We start from the raw sequence: 17,754 nt of genomic DNA on the forward strand, positions 1-17,754 counted from the left end.
TAATTGTGAAAAAACAGAAAGTAAAATTAAGTGAGACAATATAAGTAAAACACTGAGAAGAGCCAGATACTTTCCACCCTCAACATTACTTGCAGTCGGTCCAATGATAGTCACCATTCATGTTATCTGAATGTGCTAACACCATTTAGAGGTTGATCTTTATTTTAATGCCATCAAGAAATGTTTTACTGTGTTATAATAAAAACTATATTGTCAGGGCTTACCCTTTTTGAAGTTCATAGTATTTTTGTGTCACAAAAATTGGAAATAATAAAGGAATAATAATTATTATACCAATAATTATATATAATATAATTATACTAATAATTTTAATAATAAATTAGATATGCATATTAGCACATCTTTATCTGAAAATCTGATATCTTCACTATAAACATAAGTATATAAATATAAACTTTGTGAGAAGTATTTCTGTTCCCTGCAATCTTTCTACTAACAAGAAGTTTCAAAATTTTATTAATACACAGCCTGTAAACCCTTGAGAAGTCTTTATTCTCTCTCAAATATACAGTCTAGATAGCTAGATAATGTTAATATAAATGAAATAATATCAATATGTACAAAAGACCAACCTGGCCAGCTCAAACATGGTGTTATCTATAAAAAGCATCACAGCTTTATATAGATAGATTTTTCCCTTTATTTCCACCATATCCTACACACACTTACACCCACATAGGAAAAGTAGTCTTTTACAACCACTTGTTTTGAGGCCAGGAAATTGGTTTTGTTTATTCAGAATCCCAAGAGTACTCAATCATGGATAGATGGCTGGCTGGATGGATGGATGGAAGAAACAGTATGTATTGATACTTATGTGTATATAAATTCTGAGGAAATTCATAGCAGGAACTTATCCCTATAGAATCAAATTCATCTGAGGGGTTTTCATAAAAGAAGTGTTATTTGAACTAAATCTCCAAGTGCCGAATTTTGATGCAACTAAGCAGATGTATATACAATATCATCTCATTTAATTCAGAGATAATCTCAACTAAAATCTGAATTAATTTAATAATAATGTTGAAGAGAAACTCAATGCTCATCAGTAAATAATCACATCATTTTCAAGCCTATTTAATTGGAAGACAGCTACAAGGATTTATGTAATCCTGAGGCGTTGCCCCTAGATTCCAGATAGTAATAAAAACCCCTAAGAAAGTTGGAATATTGAAGTCCTGCTAATGCAGGACAAGCTCTGTAGATAAGTCATATCAGAAGTGCAGAGCTTGCTTTATGAGTACCAAATGACGGTAAGCTAATGGGAAGGAAAAAAGCCAGTTGGAAAGCAAGCAGGGTATCAGATAACATGCTAGAAAACCATATATAAAGCCAGTGCTAAGGGAAATGCCATGTAGAGCCTCTCTAAGAGACTAAAATGCACTGCCAGTCATAGACACAGAGTTCACCAGTTACTTTCGTAGCAGAACTAAACACTGTTCATTTGTTGTTTGGTTTGGAGTGTTTAATGTGATTGGTGATTTTCATTCTCACATATTTATACAAACCCAGGTTTAAAATATCAACTGTATCATCATTATAAGATCCTTAAGTGGACTACTGCAACCACAGTTTCCAGGAAAAAGAAAAAGAATGAGATTGTTTTCAAACTGATTAGCAACTGTACCTCATTGCACAGTAGTCTGAAGAAACAGATTGGGAAACAGCATCAAGATTTGTGTGGCCTTTGAGCCACAGTCTCAATTTGGATCCCATCAATCTACCTGGCAACAGTGCCAATTTAGCAGGCATCAGGCTGTGCAGAAGATTTTCATGTAAATTAAAACAGTTTGGGGTATTTTGTTTTGCCTCAGTAAAACAGTAATATCACTTTTTACTGGCACTAGAGGCTAACATAGAAGGATCCAGGGCAGAGTCCATTATGGCGAGAACTTATCTGGCAGGTGCACCAAACTCTTGGAGATCATGGGCCATGATTCTAGGGAGCACTAAAGAGTCTGAAAAATGCAGCTGTGGAAGATTTAAAGGGCAAAGCACACATATAACATTCTGGAATGCATAGGAGGAAAATCACCAAATTAAGAATATTTATTGTATGTTTAACATTGTTTTAAGAAGTTTTATATATTTCAGATGTCTAATACTTTACATAATAAAATTAACATTAAAATTTAAAATAAAAATTAATAATAAATACTTTTAAATAATTAAAATAAAATAAAATAAAAAATAAAGAGGATCTTAAACATTATAATGCAGCACTAAGTGCCTCATCCTTAGTGTGGATTTTTGAAAATTCATTGTAGCCATCTACCTCTATCCTAGAATCATAATGACCTGGCCTTGACATCATTAGACTTTAATAGATTATCTTAGTCATATTTTTCCAATAAAGCCCAGTCATCCGAGGATGAATTTTTTAATTTCTTTCCAGACTATGGTAAATACCCTTTACTCTACTATTTCATTCACTCACTCACTCATTCATTCATTCCATAAATAAATATTTAGTGTTTACTATGTTTGAAGGGGCCACATGAAACAAACACAATGTGTAGAGAAATGTGGTTAGTCATAGATTTTTGAGCTCAAGAAGGTTATGATCTAATATAAGCTAAAATATATGTACAAATGAAGGCCACAGAAGATAGAACTTCAAAATATACATATCATAAAAGTACTGAGGAAGTACTTTGATAATTCAAGGAAGAGAGAACAAGAAACAAGAGTAAATGAGTAAGTGAGACGAGAAATGATCTTTCTACATAGAGTCTTCTCTCTTCCACTTGCTAAGTGTATGTTAGAATGGTTTATGTTCCATCCAGAAGCCTTGAAGACAAGGACTTGGTGTATCTTCAGTATCAAGTACGGTACCAGGACAAGAGAAGACACTCAGTACGTCTTTGTTGAAGTGAATAAATTAATGAATGAATATTTCTACTTGGTTTTCTAGCATGTGAATTTATGAAAACAATGCATATAGCCAACCCCTATTTATTTCTTGTTGCAAAACTGAAACAGAAACAAATTGTTTTGTAAAGAACAAAATACATCCCCAAGTGGCAAAGTCATTCAAATATTTAAGATACATTTTTTAAACTGCATTTTAATGCAAGGAGAACTATTACCTTTCAAATGGAACTCAATGTTTTTCACTTTATGATTTCACTCTGTAGGAGTTCACCATAATGTACTTTTCACACAAAAGGCACTAGAAGAATTATTATCCTCCTGCAAATAATGTTTTCTTTCCCATTATTCTCAGGTTACAGACATTTGAAGTTTTTCAACATAATATTGAGTTCCTGCCTTATTATTCTATACTTGTGATCTCAGGATAACAGCTGTCACTTTAGTTAGAAACTTAGATCTTGAAAAAACACTAAAGTTGAATATCAAGGCCTGGATCACATCTAAGAATTTAAAAGTATTAAAAAATGGTTTGTTTTTTAAGTTTAAAGGTAGCATAACATAAATTCTGACTCTTAACTAAGTCTTCTCGAAAACGCTTCTTTAAATAAATTACTAGTAGAATCAAGATAATTAAAATTAATGATCCAACAATCTATTTTACTCACACAAATTAACTATTAGAATGCTAAAGAGTTCGAAGAGATTGCTCTTCAAACAAATAAATTTCAAAGTAAAGCTTCACAGTAAAATATATTATCTCTGTGGGAGAGTCTATAAAAGTAAATACTGAATCACTTCTTGGCAATATTAACTCTCACCAATAAATCTGGAAAATAACATTTTTCCAAACAAAAAAGATGGCTAGTTTGTTTTGCAACCACAACGGATAAATGAGTTAGTTGAATCAGCCAATCAGAGTACAGTGTGTGTATATAGACACACACACACACACACACACACACACAAACACACACATACACATTTCCTTATACATACACACAGTAGCTTGTCTCCAAGGTCACTCCATCCATTGCCTTCTTTTACTTTTGCATCATTTGTCTATCCCCCTCACTAGTCCATGATTTTGCTAGACATTAGAAATTGTCTTATTCATGTTTGCTTCTCCACTTCCCCAGTCCTGCTGTACTCCAGCACCTAACTATAACTTTTACAGACTGAAAGAAATCAAAACATGTATCATTTAATATAAAACAAAATAATTAAATTAACTGGGGTTTCTAAGTTTTTGCATCTTTTATTAAAAAGAAAAGCTGAAATCATTCAAGTGGAAAATTTTCTACCAATTTCCAAGTCAACACAGACATTTAGCTTTAAAATCCCTAAAGGTCTCCCAAGTAATCTTACACAGATTTGTATCTGGGAATACATGTAAGGTTCCTGTCTCAGTCCAGAATGTTCTCCAGACTAGACCCTTCCCCTTACACTTTGTATTTGGCCAATATGAGCTTAATAAGAAGCAGAGAGCTCTGATTTTGAGCTAGCACCATCTACCCATATCATGACCCCCTGATAAACTATATGGTTGTTTCCTGAGGACCTAATGTGCAAAGTAGTATCATAAAGCTAAAGTACAGCATAACAAGTCATAGTGTTTACTCTATAGGAAGTAAGATCCTACATTGATAACTGGTGTCTAAATAGAATCAGACACATTATATTGTGTTCACCTCTTTAGGTTCCAAGGCCAGTGTCAGTTAGATAAAATGATAATTAAGCAATAAAGCATACTGGTTAAGAAGTCAGGCAACCACTTCTACAACTGACCAGGTAAGTTATTTTAATCACTTAAACTATCTTAGTTTTTTCAACTGTAAAATGGGAGTAATTATATTTATCTTATAATGGCCTTAAAAAAGACAGCCTAAGTCCAGCATGTAGCATGATATCTAGCAGAGTAAAATGCTCAGTGAATTACCGTGATGATAACATGAAGGATGTTAGAGATACGTCCAGGCAGGTGCTGACCAAGAGATGAAAATAATGCCCTCAGCTGCTCAGCTCGCTAGGCAGAGAAACCACTACAGAAATCCTAAAGAAACCAAGGCAGGACCAGAGGTAACATTTAGGCAGACTTTGATACTCTTCCAGTGAATCAAGCTGCAGTGTGATAATTTCTTACACCATTTCTCCTTATATAACACATTTTATCAACTGCCTTAATAGAAACCAAACTAGTAATTAGTAAGAAAACTTTCAAGGATCAAGCCAGTATAGAAGATATTTTTCATCAAGTTTCATAATACTATTCAAATAAATACCAAAGACACGGCTTTCTGTTTTTACTATAAGTAAAACTACCAGCCTATACACAAAACTCACGTTTGGTTTAAGACTGAAACAAATGTTTCTAATCAATCCCCAGATACACATCAAATTGCACATACCCTAGCAAAGCCAAAAGCTAGTCTGGAAAAATCAGCTTATGTAAATGAAACAAAAAGTAGAGGCATCAAGATGAACATGAATGAAGTCATTATCAAGTGTGTTTTGAAAACATTAAAACACATCTTTAAATAAGCTGAGAAATTTACATGCAGTGGTGTGATATATATACACACATGTATGTCTACTCACCTATTTCATATGTACATACAAAATAATGTTTTTAAGGAAGTTAATTTCCCAGAATAAAGTATATTTCAAATCCCACTTCTTTGCAAAGACATGACAAAAAAGAAAAGAAAAAAGCATTCAGTATTTTCTACATGTTGCTTACATTTAATTAAATTGAGATACAGTTAATCTTCTCCAGAAATGAACTTACAAATATTTAATTTTATTTGTAACTGTACTGATTAGGGATATCAGTCATGCAATCACTAAAGTAAACAAAGTAATGATGTTTTGATCCAAGATAATGGTAACAGAAATGAGAGAAGTGGATGCATATAAAAGCTACATGTCATTGATGTCAAGAAAATAACTAGCAAATAATGGTACATTTGTAATGGACAAGAAGAATCAAAGTAGACTCACAAAGCTGACTTAACTTGGTGTTCCCACAAACAGAATAATAAGGACCAAAGGAAGAAGTTAGTTTGGATCCAGAGAAAATGAGCCCAGTTTGAGACAAATTTAGAGACAAATTAGAGAAATATTATTAGTTGGAAAAATAATATAATGCCTGTTTCTTATTTTATATATTAATAGGTAAAAATCAACTCAACTGAAAATTCATTAAATTTAGCAGATGAAAAACAAACGTAAAATAATAGGCCTCTGAATTACAACAGAAAATGAAGGAAAATATGCCTTGATAATGATAAAGGCTACATCTCAAACAATTAACTCCTTCATGAAACAAGTCTCTTTCTTTCCATACATGCAGATTATTGAAAAACAAAACCCTGTTAGCTACAAAACCCCTGAAGTATCATCCTTTCAACAACCCAGAGAAGTAGAACACTTCCTATATAACATTTGGTCTTATAAAAATGGAAGATTTCCCCTGTGATATATGAGAGCAGCATGGGCATTCTTCTCAAAGACAAACAATAGACATTTATACTTACCAAAAATTCTACTCAGAAATAACACTTAACAGGCAAACATTTCCTATGTTTTACAATTCTAGAGAGGGGAAAAAAAAACAGCCTTTTTATTATTCCCTCTCAAAAGTAGACTGGCTTTTTCTGTTCTTCAGACTACTGACTCTACCTCAAGTCCTTGCTACAGAAAAGTGGCTTCTAACCAACTAATTAGAATATGAGTAATACATATACATGTTCATATCTAAACACATATATTTGTAAAAATATACATAGATATTATTTATGCAGTGAATATAAGATTAAAATGACCACTTTTACTTAATCACAAATTAGAAACTTAAAAAAGCTATTTTCCCCCTTAAAGTCAAAAGCTCAAATATTATACAAGAATGGGAAAAAGACTTAATAATGAGTTACTGTTATTCATCAAACATTACAAAATTTTTGTATATGAAAGGTACATATAATTGATGTTGAGAAAGACACTGGAAAATTACTGCTTAGGCAAATATCATTGATGTCAAGACAGTAAATAGTTTAGTAGAGCAGAAATTTTTCCTGAGGGGAACTTCCTAAATAATGGGTCAGTTACTACCTCTCATCATTAGAATAGCACGTAATTATTTCTTAGCTCAGATTCTAGATGTTATTGCTTTCTGGGAAGTTTTCATATCCCTGGATCTCTATAAGTTATGCCTTAAGAATAATCAGCTCACCTGGAAAACACTGACTGAAGGAAATCATTAGTAATTATAAATAGGAGTTTACCAGGTTAAAATACACTGGAAAAAAATGTTCTCTCAGAAAGATATGACAAGAAGATTCTATGGACACTTTAAGTAGGGCCCTCTAACGAAAGGCCTGGGAAAGCAGAGCCTTATTAGATTTTCATCTCCTACTGCCCTTCTCAGAACCATTCTGACTAGCTAGTCAGGCACTCAGGTTTGATGTTCATTTTCATTTTATGAAATAACATATTTGGGTTATCTTTAGGTAGGTTAACTAAGTGTTTGACTATTTGTAAAATGGACGATAAGCATAAACTGGGATTGTCCTATTGAACACTCTGTCCATAGAGGAGAGCATGGCTGTGTGTCTCTCCTGCCTCAGCATATTAATATAAATCAAGTAAAAATGGGGAAAGGGACAGAGGCAGAGAGAATGAATAGAGGACACCAAGGTCAGACAGAAAAGTGAAAAGAAAACTAAGGGCACAAGGTCACATGACTGACAGCTATGAAAGGAAGAAGGGGCTGCTCTGTTTACTGACTTGGTGAAAAGAAGGCATTTACATGGGTTGTATCTGAGCCTCAAGGTATTTGTTTAATACTAGTGGATAGTCTCTCCATCACTACCCAGCCACTTGTGTGTGTGTGTGTGTGTGTGTGTAAATACTATCTCTCTATATACACTATATATCTACATATATATTTTATATAGATAACAAATATGTAATAATTGCCCAAAACCAAAATATCACCATACTTTGTATTTTCCATACTTGATTTAAATAACTTTGAAATCATAAGTAAATCATAATTGGCCACAAGATTATACATGTATGTGTATGTATGTATGTATTTATATACTGTGTACATATATATGTATATCAATATGTGTGTGTATTCCTATAAATATACATGTGAACATATCTAACACTAACTCTTTAAGATTTTCAAAGTCATTTAAGTCAACTTGGGAAAAACCTACTGTGATGTTGCATTCAGATATGTTTAGCTGTTAAATTCTACCTAATACAACTTACTATGCTCTTCTTTTTTTTTTTTCAAACTTACCAATTTTTTTTAACATTTTTATTGAATTATAGTCATTTTACAATGTTGTGTCAAATTCCAGTGTAAAGCATAATTTTTCAGTTATACATGAACATACATATATTCATTGTCACATTTTTTTTCACTGTGAGCTACCACCAGATCTTGTATACATTTCCCTGTGCTATACAGTATAATCTTGTTTATCTATTCTACATATGCCTGTCAGTATCTACAAATTTTGAACTCCCAGATAGACTATGCTATTTTCTTGGTATTGAGACATAATCACCTTTAAGAACCACTTTCAGTTGCAGAGAAGAAAATACATGTTTCACAACCACGTTGATTATAAGTACCATCCTAATTTCAGAAAGATTAAAATGTGAAAAATATGACTTAACTTTGAAAGTATAACTATGGGGTTAGGTGTTTTAAAATAAAATATATTCAAAAATAAGAAACTCTCTAAAGAAAATATGTGGGACTTTTAAAAATAAATAATGAGAGGTAACTCCTTAACTGATATGGTTCAAATCAGGACTTGCACTCTGGGTACTAGCAGCCTCTAGATATTAAATCAAGCAGGCAATTGTGTGTGTGTACACACACACAGACACACACAGAGAATAAATGTATGATGGTTTATTATTTTTCATAAATCATCACCACAGAAATTACAAATTATTCACAGTAGGGTTAATTCCAAGTAAGCCAGGAATGATATTGTATATATGAAGCATGTTTCCATGACAAATAAGAACAAGTATATAAAATCCTACAGATACATGACCCATAATACATTACTGAGCATCAATTTCTCAGAGGCTGTTAAACTCACGTACTCAATAACAGTTCTATTTTCATTCTCTCCTATAACTCAAATCTATTCATGCCGTACAATTACTTTTGCATAATGATATATTTTAGTTTTCTGAGTTATTTCATCTGTAACAACAGGAGTTCTTACTGTAATATTTTAAATGAGCATATTTGGAAGCATCGTATTATTTTCTTTGTGATCTTTCAGTCATCTTGATCATTTTTTAAAAAGTGTATGATGTCTTTTATTCACACATCAGAAAACATGTTTCAAATTAAAAAAACTCACATAGATAGGAAGAGTTCTCAGGAATGTAGTTTTGAAGAACAGGATTACATTTCTGTCTTCAAGGACTAAGCCCTACACATTTGACGCATTGAAATGTTCATATTAAAACCAAGTAATAATCTCGAAGTGAATACTCTAATTCAAGAGAAAATAAGGAAATATTTGGTCAACTAATTTTTACTAAGGGAGAAATAAATATAGGTAGAATGATTGGGATGGAAAGAGAAGAGGCAAAGAGGGTTCTTATGCATGGAGAAAATGGCAAAGAAAGTAAAGAAGTTAACTAAAAGAATAAAACCTAGGCATTCTGTTTTTCTTAGCTTTGGGCTCCAATCTTAGCTGAGATCAGAAAGGAGTTTAATCTGATGTGCTTAAACAGAAATATATTTTATCCACTCACCAAATGAGAATGGCAGAAGTTTTTATCCAAGGTTACTCAACAACATGAATTAGTAATTAGGATATTAAACAGAATTCAAGGCTGAAGTTTTCTCAAATCTGCCTACTTTTTAGGACAAATTTTTTTATCTTATTGAAAAAAATGGGAATAGATGTTGACATCTGATTACATTTCAAACTACCTTTTGTCTGTAACATGTATGCTTCCCTTTTGCTCACAATGGTCACCCTTGCTTTTTTCCTCATACTTTTAGAACTTATTATTTTTCATTTAGCTGCAGTTAGCAAGAGAGTCCCTTCCATATCTATATTTATCATGATTCCTTCAAACTAGTATCATCTTTTGTTGCTTGTTAGACCGTCATAGCAGTCATAGATTCTTCCTAGAAGTTCACTAAACTTTAGATTTTGGATATATGGATCAAGCTACATACATTAATGTTTCAAGAATCCTCATGGTGAAATAAATATTAAAAAGTTATTGGGTTGGGGGTGGTTCAATGAAAGTCTTTAGAAAAACCTATGTATTAACTACAATGAAAGAGCACCCTTAATAAAAACCATCAACCATTAAAAAAACAAAAAAGTTATTGGGTAAAAAAAGCCAGAATGACTTACCTAGACAATTCTCTTCTACAGTGGTTCTCAAAGTGTGGTGTATGGATTCACAGCAGCAGTATCACATGGGAACTTATAAGAAATGCAAATTCCAGGTCTTACCCCAGACCTACTAAATTCAAAAAAATCAGGGAAGTGGAGATTGGAGTTGAAGAAAGGGAAGGTGATTTTCTTGAATGATAAAGTTTGAGAATCACTGTCCAGTTGTATTCCAATATCATAAATAACCAAATAATACTTTTCTTAGTTCTAATACCACAATTTTATCCTACTGAGGAAACACATTTTTCTAACTTTTCCAATAAAGCTTTTAGCATTTTCAGAATCACTCAGTCTCCTATTTCTCTGAAGATTCTACTTAAGAATTAAGCAGCTTCATCCCAGGCTTTTAAAATTGTTGCATTGTGCTTGTTAGTATGAGAATGAGGGACATTAGTGGGATAGCGTGGGGACTCCTGAGCCACAGAGGTAACCATAGAGGTGAGTCACTTCAGCACTTCACAGTCTCCAAGTCTTGCCCCCAAAGTTGTTTGTCTTTTTATAACTGACTTTTCTCATGTCATTTTTCCCCAGATACCTTTATCAATGAATGTGTCAACTTTTCTGGCATACGACCAGCCCACAATAAGTTACTGTGGGGTGCATCATGAACTTCTCTCTCATAAGTCCTTTGAAACGAATGCACAGGAAGATACGATGGAAACACACCTAGAGACTGAGCTGGACCTGAGCACAATCACAACAGCTGGCCGAATCAGTGAACATAAACAGCAGCTGGCTTAACTGAACTAACCGGTAACCAAAGGTTGCCACCAAACTTTGTAACCTCAAGGACAAAATGAGGAAGATTTGTTCATTGTGGACTTTAAAAACAAAACAAAACAAAACAAAACAAATCCCCTGTTAAAATAAACAAAAATCCAAGATTGATTTCATGAAATAAAGAAGACATGAATTGTTTCAAGTCTACACTTTGTAATTAGCTAAGTTGTGCAGTATTTTTTTGACCTAGAGTATGACCCTGCAAAAAAAAAGAATCTTTTTTTCTCAAAACTCATCCTACCTACCTGTAAAAACTGTACAGAGCTAATGTATTTTTCATATTGTAAAGTTTCAATTATAGAAACAACTGGTATACAGTACCATAATTTAATTACATTTTACTTTACAAACTTTACACATTTCAGTTTCTAAAATTTTAAATTAACAACAATTATTTCTTGTGTTTATTCAGAGTTACTCAGTTTTGTAGGGACTGTTTTGTTACTGCTTTTGTGCCCAGAAACCTTGACTCTAAAATTCTGTGCTGTGCGAAACATGCACGATTTTTATCATGCTTACTGCGTAGAATTTTATCTACTTGTTCCAGAAATAATACATTAACCAAAAAGGGTTTAATTGTTGGGACTTGTAAGAAGTTCTTCAATTACATAGACAGGTTTTTCTTATAAATGAAAAAAAATCAAAGATTTTTTTTTAACACTTCTCAGACTTAACTGTTGCCTTGAATTACAGCCTAGTTTCTAAGCAGTGAAATGTAATGATAAAGAGGAATATTTTAACAACATATTTCTGAATGAATGACTCATTATTTCATTCTTTTGAGTAACCCACTGTTAAGGGTCAGGGGAAGCATGGACAAAACATCACTGGAAACAAAGGCCGTAACCACAGCAACAGACTTTGATATACTTAAAAGGTGCAGCTGCCAGTGACAAAGAAAAACTTGGTACATCTCATTATTTCAGGCCAAGGTGGGAGGATAAAGCATAATATCTGTACAGTAGCAATTTTTCTCTTAATTAACCCAAAGTGGTTTACCTAAAAATAATCATGAGTGCAAAATGTGCCTGGTTTTTAAGACAATTTCTCATTTAGAATGGTGAGCTATATTTTAGGAACATCTCAAAGGAAATATATGAATTTTTCCACTTTGTGTGCTACATCACTTTTCTCCTGAGAGAGAACTCTAAACATCTAGAGCTCATTCAATATAGATATGAGCCATGGTGGAGAATTTTATCACTCAAGTCAACTGTAAACATCCTTAATATGTTCTAAATTGTTTATAATGCTATTCATAATGAGATTCACCTCCCAATTATGTAAAAAATAACCCAGAGTAATTTGAAGCCACCCCAGATCATACACTGATTATTCAATTGTATTATACAGTTAGTTCAATCAAGTTATGAAAATCTGATTTTTCAGAGGCTTAAATAACCAACTTGTTTCTGTTTGCTTGATACAACGTATTGTTTGAAAATATTGTTATTTTATCTATGGTATTCACACATGCTTTTGTGGGGTTTTTTTTTAATATAAAACTATAATTTTCAATTGCTGTTGCACTAGGAGAAGTGTTTTTTTCTGTTGTCATTTTAAATTCATGACATCAAAAATAGGTTGAGTATGTCAATCTAACAGGGATCAAACACAGTCAAAAACAATGAAGAAAAGAATTTATGAAAACCCGTATCAAACTTAATTTTTCATTTCTTTCAAAGAAATTCAAAAGTGTAGTTTTATGCAGGTTTATCATGGCAAATTTAAGAGCAGCTTCAAGAAGAATGAACTTTAAAAATGTAGAGCAAGTTTTTGTTGAAAGCATACAAAGTCAGAAAGAAAAAAACTACAATATTGGAAGAGCAAACTCTTACTATTTTAAATGAAACTAAATGTCATAGTACTTGTATCAACTATTGAGCATCCCAGATTTTGTAACGTATTTTGCATAAATTATTTGCTATTCTAAAAAACTGTCATTTTACGTTTACTTTTAATTTCTATTTTTTCCAATTTCTAATTTCCTTGCAATGTATTATTGTCAGAGTATTCTTGATCTTCTACTTTGAGACTTTGCTTTGCAGTTAGCAAATCTACAGAAGGTTAATTATAAATCTATTATGTGTGGATCTGAAATCAGATGCAAATTTTTATTTATTATGTAAACCAAAACGTCATTTGCAATTTTCTCTCATTAGAAGTTGTCCTTGCAAAGATCCAAACATCTTTTAATTTGTGTAAATAAGCACTTTATACCTCTTTCCAGACATTTTCAAATTGACAAATGATTTTTAGAAATTTTAAGATTCCAGGGAGCCTCACAAATATATGCCCTTGATATCCTGACACAAACTGCTTTCTTTCTTAAACGTTTTAAGTTCATCTAAAGTAAATAACTAAAAATAGAAGCAGTCACCTTGGAATGTTCTGTGCATCGGAGGACTTACTACAGAAAGAGCAAAATAAACTAAGAATTTTGATATTTCTCATATTTGAAATTAAATCCAAAGGATTTTACAAGAGAAAAAAAAGGTGCTGGGGTTACTTGTTTGCTTAATTTTTATTCTGCCACATCTAGGGGTGTAAGGGGTTGGGGAAAATGAAAACCTGCTAGAGGAGATTGTGTCTAGTATCTTAATCATACATTTGCAATTTATACATTTGCATTTAAAATCTTTATTTCTAACCTTTTTCAGCATTCAATAATCTCCTATTTCCTCTTTCTAACCACCCTGTCCCCCTGTCTCCCTTCCTCTTACTCACCTATTTAAGCAACTGAAATGCTTGTGTTTGGAGTTGAAAAATGCAATTTAACCCAACGTGGCTACAGTAACAGCAGTAGCTGCAGCAAACAATAAATTTACAGTGTTTTAAAGTTTACAAACCACATTCCACATAAATTATTCTATTTTGTCTTCATAACCACCCTATGAAGACACATTAATCTCAAAGAAGTTGAGACTCACCCAAGAACATGGGACTAGTAATTGGTGAAGTTAAAGCACTCTGAAAATTCAGAGCCTATTAGCGGGGTGTGTTCATGCACACCTTTACTCCCAGCTACTTGGGAGGATGAAGAAAGAGGATCACTTGAGCATGAATATGGTGACGTCCAGGGAGTGAGGGGACCACCAGGTTGCCTAAAAAGAGGTGAACTGGCCCTGGTCAGAAATGGAGCAGGTCAAAATTCAGAGCTTATTAACCTTTCCACTATACTATAAATCTTCCTTCTCTGATCAGGGCCAGAGAATTTCCAGATACTGAACAGAATGAAATAATGTTTGACATGTTGTTTAGTGATCCCTAATTTAACTCAGTTCCTCTGTCTGTATCATATATGGGCTAAACGGACTCTTTCTGTGTGCTACTCTGGGCTCTCACATTAAAACTCTTTATTAAAAAAGTATAGAAAATTATAAATTTTTGATATCTCATATCATTTGTAAATGTGTAGAACAGTTGCTTCCAAGAAGTGGATGTGTATAGGCCCCAAGGTATAGACATAAAATTGAGAAGCACAAGGGAAAAAAAAAACCAAGACCACCAAAATTGAGATTGTGTGTACAGTTATAAAACAGATCAACAGCGCAAGGTTGGACATATGTTTAACACATTTCGACTGAACAAACATTCAGTTCAGAGCTAATTGGGGAAACCTTTATAATTTTTTGTCCTTTTTTTGTTTCAGTGAAAATACTTATTGAAAGAACCATGAATTCTTACACCTAGCTTAATGGAGAATGATTTTCTCTATTCTCCTAATAAAAATGAAATATAATTCATCCAAACTGATATACAGATACTAAAAACATATGCTAGTAAGCAAATAACATATTACTGATCAACTCATTTTTATTGTCTCTACTCTTACTGCCAAAACCATGAAGTCATACAGATTTTAATATAAATCATATTTTTAGAAGGAAAACTTGCCCAAATTTATCATTCGAGACAAATGACATAATCCTGACTTGAAATCAGATCAGTATAACTCCACAAACTGCTTAGAAATAGCAAAGTCTTTTTTGCAAAAATATTTTCTAAAATAAAACCACTGTATATGGGATTAAAAATATATTTATTTTTGTCTGCTCCTGACTGGAAGACAGGTATCATCTCTAAAACTAAGCATTCAAAATAAGTAAATAAACTGAAAGCATAAAACAGGTACTTGATGTAAATGATTAGCAAACTGGAAGAAAGAAAATCAGATGCAGATAATCTGCTGGGTAGATGGCAGCACATAAAGGGAAAGATAACAGGACCAGCAGATACATGCCCGCAGAAAAGAGGGTGAGAAATCTCTAGAGTAGATACAATAACATCTTACATTGCCATAGCTCTTACCAGTTTATCACTCAGGGTAATAGTATAACAACCTCATAACACATAAAATGTCCCAAGGTTCAGATGCGTTGGTTATGCATTAAGAAATCCAGACGAGTTGGTCTTGCGGTAACAGCCTCCAACTACTTGCGTTACCTTTTCAACTCACCACAGCTGTCTAACTAGAGAAGTACCAGGGTCAAGGCTTTCAAAACTCTGAGATAGGCACGAGGGTACGGTAAATTGACAATCAGCGACTGTGCTTCATTTTACTATCAACTGGGTAATGGGAAAGAAACATCTGAAAATTTCTTTAAAAATATACCAAAACAGTGAAGAATTATTTATAAAGGTCTCTTATGGCTTGCATTACGATTTACTATGAGATAGGAAGCTGTTATATTTACATTTTTTATGTTAGGGTAAAAATTCATGTTTAAAAAAGTCCACAGTTGATTATTTACCTTTCTATTAAGGATAGTGACCTTAAAGCAACAGAGTGCCTCAGCCATCTAGAGTTTAGAGAACTCTTGAGTTTCTTCCTCCTTTCTCCCAAACATTTATAGATTTTGTTTTACATGATATATGTCTTCCTGAAAAGCTGAGTGAATTTTTATTTTGTATAAATCAAATAACATTTCAAGTACCCCAAGGGACCATGTGATAAAGGATCCTTGAAGTAAATCCTTTTTGTTTTCAAATCTGAAACATCACCCACTAATTTAGCTTTTGTAAATCGATTTCCACATATCTTGTGTTGTATAATGCAGCACATGTACTTTATGGCCTTAAAGGTTCTATGATCAGGACTTTGCCTCAGACTATATAAAATGAAGACTGACTCTAGGTTTTGAGCACGTCTATATACATTAAAGAGGAATCATTTCCAGTCAGTTTCATTTATTGAATTTATTTATCTGGACTAATATGAAAATAGCATTAAAATAATACGGACGAAGTTGCCAGTTACACTCTTTCTATTTATTGGCTTAAACTTTTACCACCTATAATAGCCTCAAAGTTACTATTAAGAGATCAAAATGAGCCCAAATCTCTTGGGTCCATACTAGATTTACTGAATTACAGTCTCTGGAACTAAGCTCTGATGCATGCTAACTTTTGCAAAATATTATTCAGATGAATTTACTTTCACCAAGCCATTCAGTTGCTTTTTATTCTAGTCTAAAATTATTCTTGTGCTTTGCTATGCCAATGTGAATCTAGTCTGCTAAGCATGGCTGAACATTTTTCTTGACTAGAAAAATGCACAACAAAGGACCACTATATATAAAGTGGTCAGGTTGTTTCCTGACAAACTTTGTTGTTTATAGATTTTGCCCCTTATTAGCTCTATGAACAGGAATATCTGATAACCACCTTAAATCAGCTGCACTATTCACTTAACCTACTATTTGCTTTCATGGATCAGTTGAAAAGCTAGAGTTGAGGAGAGAGGAAAGAATGAATTTATGATGTACAAGGCATTGTGCTGTCCTCATCTCATTCTCAAATCATCTAAGTAAACAGATACAACCACCATTTAAAGAAGAGGAAAATAAGGATCAAAGTAATTGAATAATTTGCCAAGGTTGATTCAGTAGAGTTGGGAATTCAAACCCAGTTCATCTGACTCTAAGAATGTGTTCTGACCACCCAATAGCACATTTTCAAATGTTAAAAAGACCATAATCAATATAACTAGGCTCATATATTTTAATAAGTGGTATGAAGATAGGAGAAAAAGAATGTACTTTCTTATTCCTAAACAGAAAAATTTCATAAGCTATTTCACACTGTGTAGAGATTCCCTTCAATATCCCAAGTCAGCAATTTAATGGAAAGAAATATCCATTTCCTTGAAGCTTTATATATTGTTTCCCCAAAAGAGTGAACATTTGAAAGAAAAATCCTTCATAAAATAAATACTCAAAATAGTCAGGCTGTGCTTTCATTCCAATTTTCCTAGCTACATTATAAACTTTTAACAAAAATAAAATAAGTAGATATCCACAATATAACCTTAACCTGGCCAAAAATGGAGGGAAGGATGTCAATTGAAGCAAAAACTGTATAGATGAACAGTCAATAAAGTGACCAGTGTAGATGACAATGTAAAGAAAAATACCAATCATCTACAATCACAAAATGTTAAGTGGCAATGACGTGGCAAGGGTTGCAGAACGTCTCCTGTAATGATTTTATGTGGGATATTTTTTCTAGAAGCATTATTACTTATACAAATGTTACGAGATTTGAGAGCACATTACATAAAGGAGGCAGGAAGATAACCTTTATAACAATGTAGTTTCTGCTTGTCCTTTTACTCAGAACA

General features: G+C 32.9%; 2 protein-coding genes across 7 annotated transcripts in view; one reads left to right on the forward strand and one right to left on the reverse strand.

Annotated features, from left to right (window-relative positions):
• Window positions 1-13,061, forward strand: part of LRRTM3 (leucine rich repeat transmembrane neuronal 3) — a 166,791-nt gene extending 153,730 nt beyond the window's left edge. Inside the window, exon 3 of the mRNA XM_006190875.3 lies at window positions 10,884-13,061. Coding sequence (XP_006190937.1) covers window positions 10,884-11,093 — 210 coding nt within the window. The 3' untranslated portion in view covers window positions 11,094-13,061. The remainder of the gene's footprint in view (window positions 1-10,883) is intronic.
• Window positions 1-17,754, reverse strand: part of CTNNA3 (catenin alpha 3) — a 1,348,033-nt gene that overhangs the window by 925,164 nt on the left and 405,115 nt on the right. The gene's annotated exons all lie outside the window — the stretch shown is intronic.

Source organism: Camelus ferus, chromosome 11 (assembly GCF_009834535.1).
Source record: "Camelus ferus isolate YT-003-E chromosome 11, BCGSAC_Cfer_1.0, whole genome shotgun sequence".
Lineage (NCBI taxonomy): Eukaryota > Metazoa > Chordata > Mammalia > Artiodactyla > Camelidae > Camelus > Camelus ferus.